Here is an 8817-nt window from a genome sequence, read left to right as displayed (position 1 = left end):
TTATGCACTATGGAGGAAACTTGTGTTAGAGATAATGCTGTTGACACTCTGTAGAATTGGGATTCAGATGGAAGGAAAGTAATGTGTTGCGAGTGGTTCACTCCCATAGCAAAAAACACACACACACACACATCCATCTTTTAAATAATTGCTTATTAATTATTGTCAGTATGGTTTACTCGATCATCAGACTGGTGTGCATGTCATTCTATTGCATGAGTTTTTCCTTAGAGGTTAATTTTCAATCTCGAAGAGGGATGTGCTTTCATCAATTGTTCAGATGAAGAAGTAGATAAAGTATGCAACAGGACTGAGTAAAACAGCTTGTGAGCTAAATGGAAAGGGTTCTTCAGAAGATTTGTCTTCTCAGACTCTCTGCTCTCCAACTGTTTGATCTATTGCAACCTTCGACAGCTCGTCTACAAGGTCCGCCAAATCTCTGGCCGAGCTGCCGTCTTCTGACACCGCTTCTGCCGCCTTTCTCCCTAACTCCCGCGCCTTCTGCCTCCGCGCCCTCCCCGCTTCGCCCACCGCCTCCGCCACCAGGCGCGCCAGCTCCTCCGGTTCTGGCACGGCTTCCTCGCCGCCCTCGCACGCCCTCACCGCCGTGCCTATCTCCTCCTCCAGCAGCCTCGCGTTGAAGAACTGGTCGGCGGCCATCGGCCACGTCAGCAGCGAGACCCCCGCCGCCACAGCCTCCAGTACCGAGTTCCACCCGCAGTGGCTGATGAACGCCCCCACCGCCGCGTGGTTCAGGATCGCCACCTGTGGCGCCCACCCGGTGAGCACGAGGCCTCGCCCCGCCACGCGCTCCTCGAACCCCATCGGCATCGCCACCGCCCCCCTGGTCGCCCACACGAATCGAGCCCCGCTGCCCTCCAGCCCAGCAGCCAGCGCCTCCGCTTGCGCCAGCGACAGCTTGGCCACGCTCCCGAAGGCCACGTATACGACGGATCCCTCCGGGAATCTGCCGAGCCAAGCTGCCAGCTGCTCGTCCAATCCGGCCGAGGTCCCCGGAGGCAGGGCGACGGGTCCCACAGCCCAGACGCGGGCGTGCCCTGGATCACGCCGGAGGTGTTGGAGGTAAGTCCTCTCGAGCTCGGCGAAGGTGTTGAAGACACAGCCCCAGCTGCGGGCGTTGGCGAGGAACATTTCCTTAGCGAACTCCGACAGAGAGTCGCCCTCGACGTACCGGCGGTAGATGGTGGTGAGGTGGCGCCACGGGTAGAGCGGCGAACCAGGTAGATCGGGGAAGAGTATGGGCTCGACGGGATCCTTAGGGTTGTTCCTCTTTGGCATCCGGCGCCAGAGCGAGTGGACAAGAGAGAGGCAGAGCGCGCCGGAGGGGAAGAATACGAGGTGAGGAACTCCGAGCTCGGCGGCGAGGCTGTTGGTCCAGCCGCAGAAGTAGTCGGAGAGGAGTGCGGTGGGGTGATGGTCCTGGCCCCAGCGGAGGAGGGGGAGATGGAGGCCGGCGAAGGCGCGCATAAGGAGGCGAATGTCGGTAGATAGATCTTCGTGAGCGTTCTCGACGCCTGGAAGGATGGCTGGGTCGGAGGGGAAGGGGAGGACGAGGGGGGCGGCGGCGGGGCAGCGGGCGGCGAGGAGAGAGACGTTTTTGGGTGTGACGGCGACTGTGACGATGACAGCGGGGTGGAAGCTTTCTGAGAGGAGGCGGGCGAGGTCTAGAAGAGGCAGCATATGACCCGCCGCCGGGAACGGGACCAACAGGAGATGAACTTGCCGCTCGTCCGCCATCTCTGTCTCTGGTGGACTTCTTGCTGAACTGGCGAGCATTCGACAGAAGGAAATTAGATTAAAATTGATATTTTATTATTAAAAGTAGCTTAAATTCTAATGTTTTTTAACAATATTGGATATCAAAATATTTTCAAAGTTAAAAGATAAGATAAAGTGATTTTTGATATATTTTTTTAATACAAGATTGTTTTTTTTTACAATAATAAAAGTAAAAAAAATGCCTTTTTTAAAAAAATCTAGATAAAATTACTTTTGGTTCCTGACGTTTTTCATGCAGGGGATAAAATATTTATCTTTCTATATATAATTGTGGGACCCACCGGATGATAGTTTGCCATGTAGTATCCGATTCTATATGTTTGGTTGATTCCCATTCAAATTGTTAAAACTTGTTTAAGTTTAATTGATGTGACAGATCAAAATCTATATCACTATAACTGGTCAAAAGTATGGCCGATTTTGCGTAAAAATTAGGAGAAAGTGCCTTCTTTTGGTGTTATTATACGATTGGTCAAAAAAAAGAATAAGTTATTGTTCAATAAATTAATGATGGGATGAAGTTGAGATTTTGTAAGAAAAAAGACACTAGATGTTATCGATTCATTGTATAGCAAAAGGCTCCTTTCGGGATGATATGATAATTAAGATATGAAATATTTTTATGTAAGATTTTAGAATTAAAATTTGATGTATTTGAGTATATCTTTTTTATATTTGATGATTAGTAGTTATTCATGATATATTTTCTCTGTATTAGTTTAGGGACGGATTAACGGAGACGTTGGTACGAATGAATCATCTTTTATCATATTATAAATAAAAGTTTAATTATAAGAGTTAAGATTAAAATCATGTTAGGAAATATTTAATGCTAAAACAATGTTAGGAAATATTTAATGTGTTAATTGAAAATATGAAGGTCAAATTTGCAATTGAAATAGATTTGGTCATGAGTGAGTCTTCCGATTTAGTCGATGTAATTCGAACTATAGATGAGTTTAATTCATATATAATGTACCTATGCCCTTTTTAAATGAACTTCCTTTGTCTTTTTGATATCTTCTAGAGTTTTTTAAGTTTACTTATAGTTATAAATAAAGGGGTGACGAAACACATACAAGTTTTAACTTGTTTCAATCTAAAATATAATAAGACTCTCATTTGTTGATTTTTTTATTGAACTAGAACTTATAATGATAATCTCTTATGGCATTATCAACTTAAATCAAAATGGGCCTGATTTATTCTAATAAGCTAAATTTAATCAAAATTGGGTCAGATTAGCGAATAGATCAGAATTGATTAAATAGACTTAGGTTTAAACAAGAACAACATAGATAAGACATCCCTGTCCAATTAGATTAGTTATATCCAGAACAATGGACTAAGTGTAAGGTTAGTTTCCTAATCGACTGATCCAGTGTGTCAGTCCATTGGAGCTCCTCAAATAAGAAAATTAATTTTTCTTATTTGCTTATGGATTCTGTATATTTTCCATGTATATGTGTGAATTGAAATAAATCAGTTTTATTATTGGTTTGCCAGTTTTATACTGACATTATTATTTTTCAATTCCAGATGCCACGAATGATATGCACAATGACTCGTCGTGATGTGCAACGGAATGAGCTACGGGAGGAGATTTAGGAGATGGAGTATGACCCATTTTTAGAGTCAGAGGACATATTGGATGGCTTAATCAGTTATTCTGGAACTTGAATAGGAAGAGTTTTCAGTTCTGTATAATTATAGGATCTGAGCTTTGATTCAATCAATGTCAGGGTATCCTAAAGTGGTAACACACCATATAGGGGGGCGGGCGCTTTGAAGGGCGCATCTCATATGCAGAATTGTGTATGGAGCTACCATGATTATCCAAAGGAGGATCCTAAAAAATCTAAGGAGGATATAGACGAGGATCCTTAAGAACTAGAGGAAGATCCTGAAGAACCAGAGGAGGATCTAGATGAAGATCTTAAAGAATCCGAGAAGGATTCTGAAGAAGGTTCAATTTTAGACCAAATGGAAAATTTTGAAGTTGGTCTATCTAATATTGCTCTAAATGAGTCCAAGTTAAAAGAAATTGAGTTAACCACTACACTGGTATTTATCCTAGTGAGAATGGTGTTGACCAATCTAGTTTATTAGAGTTCTATTATTGTTACTGTCGCTATGTAAGAACAGTATTAGTCCATTTAATTTATGAGTTATGTAATAATTTCTGCCGTTATATATGAACAGAGTTATTTTATGAAAATTTATGTTATGAGCTAACAAATTTAATTTAATAATTAGTTTATTTCATGATTAATTCATTTATTGGAATATGTGTAACAGAATTGATCAATATTGATTTGATTGGATCATACGAATGATAAGTGGAAACGTAGTTATCACTTAACTTTGTAAACCAACTCAAATTAATATTGAGTCAATCGTCAATTGTATGCATATAAATTACACTAAATTACTAAATAATGTATTATTTATATTAGATTTTGGCAACTAAAAATATCATAGTCGAACTCAATAAGGGAGAGAAACTTATTGGGGATAACTATAAAATTTGGTACCTCAAGATATAATATATTCTTGAGGAATAAGAAGTTCTAGAAATTGCTCATCAGTTTATGGAAGAACCTGTAGATGGTTCTTTGGTATAGCATAAATATGATCTTGATGCCTATAATGCATGGAAGAAAAAAATACTCTACTGTTAAGGGTATATTGATTAATTCAATAATAGATGACCTGGTTTATGAGTATAAGTCTTTTCCATCAGCTTATGATGTTTGGGTAGCTCTTAGAGAGAAATATATCGGAGTTAGTTTAAGCAAGTTTCGTCAGCTGACAATAAAGTTTGACAGTTATAAAAGCACTTGAATGTTATTATGACCCAAAATCTAAGGAAAATGACTAATATGATTCAAGAGTTAAAAACAGTTGGTCATAAGTTGACTAATGAATAACAGGTTTAGACAGTAATTCATTCCCTTCCTGATTCTTGAGAAACGATGAAATAGAACCTCGCACACAGTGAGAGTATCAAGACTTTCACTAATGTCTCATGCATGTTAAACTTGAGGTGGAGAGAATAGAATCTGCAATGATTTCTAGACAAGCTTTTGTAGCTGAAGATTCTATTCGAGCATCCAGATCTAAGAATAAAAGAAATTAGTTCCATAAGAAAAGGGGAAACGGAAAAGAAGCTGGTGTTGTTGCTGGATAAGGCCCAATCAAGAAGAAAGGAAATAAGTATGAAAAGAAATCTAAAAGCATGTTGACTTGCTATAACTATGGCAAGAAGGGTCACTTTGCTCGGAATTGTACTAAGCCAAAAAGATAGATCCATATTTAACTTCTTTTCATGAGCGTTATGTTGCTAGTTTAGTATTGCTAGCTAATTCTTATCCTTTATGGATTATAGATTCAGCAACAAACCATGTAGCTCATGATCGTGTTAGGATGTATACTAAAAGTCTAGCTTTTGGTATAAACATTTATCTAGAAATAAGAATCATATTGGTTAAATGTCTACATTTATGATAAATGTAGTTGTTCAATTAATTTATATTGTAGATAACATGGTGTGTGGTGTCACACACAGAAGATCATGTTATCGGTTCTTTATAAATTATAAACAGTTGCTCACGACTAAGATGGAAAGGAACAAACCATTGGAATAGTCGTAGTGTAATTAGGTATTAGTTTATCTTGACTAATAAATTATACTAGTACACTCTAAGTGTATTGAGTAGGACCATTTTAGGTAAGTTCTTTTTATACTAACTTGATAAAAGAACTAGACCTTAGTTATTATGGAAGTGTGTGCTCTTAATCCTAATATAATAACAAACACATATATTTGATATTTATTTCTTTAATTTATCAATGGGTGAGATTTAGTTCGATAAATCAATAAGCCCGATAAGTTGGGAAATGACATCACTTATAGTGTGTGTTGTTGATTATAGAAGGAAACTGTGTCCTAGTGATCTAGGTTGATAATGTCCCTAAGAGGAGCTCATAAGGATTGTCATGTTAAACCCTGCAGGTGGACTTAGTCCGACATGACGATAAGGTTGAGTGGTACTACTCTTGGACTAAGATATTAATTAAATGAGTTGTCAGTAACTCACTTAATTAGTGGACATTTGACATCTTAAACACAGGGAGACTAACACACTCATAATAAGAAGGAGCCCAAAAATGTAATTTGGGATTGGTGCGGTAGTTCAATAATAATTCTTTAGTGGTATGAATTATTATTGATGAAGTTAAGTTGTGTGTTCGGGGCGAACACGAGAAGCTTAATTTCATCGGGAGACCAAAATCAATTTCTCCTCTCGGTCCCTATCGTAGCTTCTTATATATAGAGATTTATACCCACCACATACCCACATTCTTACCCATCCTAATGGGGCCGGCCAAGCTAGCTTGGAACCCAAGCTAGGGCCGGCCAAGACCAAGTGGATGAGCCAAGTTGGTGGCCGGCCACTAGAATATTAAAAAGGATTTTTATTAAAATTATTTCTTATGTGGATATCATGGTTTTAATAGAGAGTTTAAAATTTAAATATTTCCTTTTATAGCTTTCTACAAAAGATTAAGAAAAGATTTGAAATCTTTCCTTATTTGTATATTGAAAGGAGATTTTAATTTTGAGAAAACTTTCCTTTTTAACCATGATCATAATTTAAAAGAGAGTTTTAAAAATTAAATATTCTCTTTTATTAGTTTCTACAAAAGATTAAGAAAAGATTTGATATCTTTCCTTATTTGTAGATTGAAAAGAGATTTTAATTTTTAGAGATAACTTTCTTTTTTGGAAATTATCCACATGTTTAAAAGAAAGATTTTAATTTATAAAATTTCCTTTTTATAACCCACCACGAAGGGAAAAATTATTGGAGAAATTTTTTATAAATTTCCGGAAACAAATTAGGAAGTTTTAATTTTTGTTTTAATTAAAACTCTCTTTGTTTTGGGGAAATAAGTGGCCGGCCATGTATATTGAGAAGAGAAAATTATTTTTAATTAAATAAATTTTCCTTTTCATGGCAAAAGAATTAAGGAAGTTTTTTATTTAAATTTCCTTATTTACCAAGACCAAGGATTATAAAAGAAGGGGTAGAGGTGCCTTCATGGCTTAACGACTCTATTATTTTTCTTCCTCTCTTTTCTTCCTTGATGGTGGCCGGCCCTATTATTTTTCCTTCTTCTTCATTGGCCGGACCTTGTAATCTCATGGAGCTTGAAGATGACCGGATTTTAGCATGGAGAAGGAGAGAAAGGAAGCATCCCTTGGAGCTTGGTGGTGGTGGCCGAATCACATCTATTTATGGAATATTTGTGGTGGCCGAATCATGCTTGGAGAAGAAGGTGGCTTAGGTGGATTCTCATCTCGGTAGATCGTTGCCCACACAACGTCCGTGATAAGAAGAGGAATACGGTAGAAGATCAAGAGGTCGTTGCATACAAAAGGAAGGTATAATTAGTAATTAATTTCCGCATCATACTAGTTGTATTTCTTTTGTATGAATTCCAAACACAAGAGGCATTAGATTCTAGATTTTCAGATTTGTTTCGAAGATGTGTTTCTTTTGTTTTGTTTTTTGAATTTGTGATTCGATTGTTCTTTTTGGTTAACCTAGAGTTATTTAAGGAAATTAAATATTAGCTTTCCTTAAAAGGCTTTGTTTAGGCAGTGGTGGTTGCTCCCATATCTAAGAAGGTCATGTGCCTCGCCATGCAGTCCTGGAAGTCAATTTTGAAAATTAATATTTAATGAAATTAATAACATAGGTGGATTTGAATCAATAGCTGCTCCAAGTTCATCTCGCCCGTCTGGACTTCGTGCTAGCTATCCGGTCAGCCTGTCGACCTAGCTGGACTTCGTGCCAAACGTCCGGTCAGTCCGTCGACCCTTTTGGACTTCGTGCCAGCTATCTGGTCGGCCCATCGACCTAGCTGGGCTTCGTGCCAAATATCAGGTCAGCCCGTCGACCTGTCTGGGCTTCTCCTGCACACTCGATCAGAGTGTTAGATTAACAATAAAACTAACTTAACCTATTTTGTCATTCATCAAAACCTGAGTTAGACCTTTAGTGCTAACCGCACCAACAATCTCCCCATTTTTGATGGAATGACAACTTGGTTAAGTTAGTGTAAAATGCAAGTGAAGCATTCATTAATAGGTTTTTAAGTTAGTTTTTATTTTAAGTTTGTTTTAGCTAACTTAACCTCCTAACCAAGTTAGTTTTTATTTTCAGTTTATTTTAGCTAACTTAACCACCTAACCCTCCCCCTTTGATATTCATCAAATATAAACATGGATGAAATAATCATAAATACAAAAATGTTGTAAAAAGAGTGCAAACACAAATCAGATCGACTAGGGGAGTTAGATAATTGGAAATTTTGCTTTAAAGAGTATCTCTTATCCTTTTCAAAAATAGCTAAGAAAGATAATTTAGAAATAGTAATTTTTAATAAGTTTTCCAAAATAGCTAAGTTTTGAAAAATGACTAAGTTAGAAAGCAATATATCTTAGTAGTAAGTTTGTCAATTAATTTTCAAAAGATAATTATTGCAATCATAAATATATAAAAGCTAATTTTTTAAGTGTATGTTCCAAAATTTTTCAAAATAAACTTTAACTTGAAACATTTTTCAAACATAAATTCTATAACGAAAATTTTACAAAAGTAACATTTTCAAAAACCAGATAAAATTCAATGCTCAAAATCTAATTTTTCAAAGTTGAGTTTGTGAAATTTAATTTGCAAAACTAAGTTTCTATTTTCATAAATTAATTTTCAACATTAAGTTTGAAAAATCATAATTTCAAAACTAAGTTTGTAACATTTGATTTTCAAAACCAGTTTTCAAACCAAGTTTATAACATACAATTTTTAAAACCAAGTTTTTTTTTAAAAAAATTTAACATAAAACTTAGTTTTTCAAAGGTTAGGTTTCATCAATACATTTCTAAAACATTTTTACAAGAATATTTTCCAAAACCTAATTTCAAAAAAATATTTTTAATAAAAAATT

The 8817-nt window shown here is 37.0% G+C and overlaps 1 protein-coding gene across 1 annotated transcript; it reads right to left on the bottom strand.

Moving 5' to 3' along the window:
• Positions 1 to 263: 263 nt before the first annotated feature.
• On the bottom strand, positions 264 to 1807 carry LOC122036892 (UDP-glycosyltransferase 89B2-like). The gene has a single exon (XM_042596324.1). It carries the CDS (start codon positions 1795 to 1797, stop codon positions 367 to 369), a length of 1431 nt encoding a protein of 476 aa, XP_042452258.1. The 5' UTR covers positions 1798 to 1807; the 3' UTR covers positions 264 to 366.
• Positions 1808 to 8817: the final 7010 nt, after the last annotated feature.

The sequence above is a fragment of the Zingiber officinale genome, unplaced genomic scaffold (genome assembly GCF_018446385.1).
Source record: "Zingiber officinale cultivar Zhangliang unplaced genomic scaffold, Zo_v1.1 ctg222, whole genome shotgun sequence".
Lineage (NCBI taxonomy): Eukaryota > Viridiplantae > Streptophyta > Magnoliopsida > Zingiberales > Zingiberaceae > Zingiber > Zingiber officinale.
The sequence above is the reverse complement of the archived record's forward strand: the minus strand, read 5'-3'. Positions and strand labels throughout refer to the sequence as shown.

Coding starts and splice junctions, on each gene's coding strand:
- LOC122036892 (XM_042596324.1), bottom strand. CDS start 1,797: ATGCTCGCCAGTTCAGCAAGAAGTCCACCAGAGACAGAGATGGCGGAC.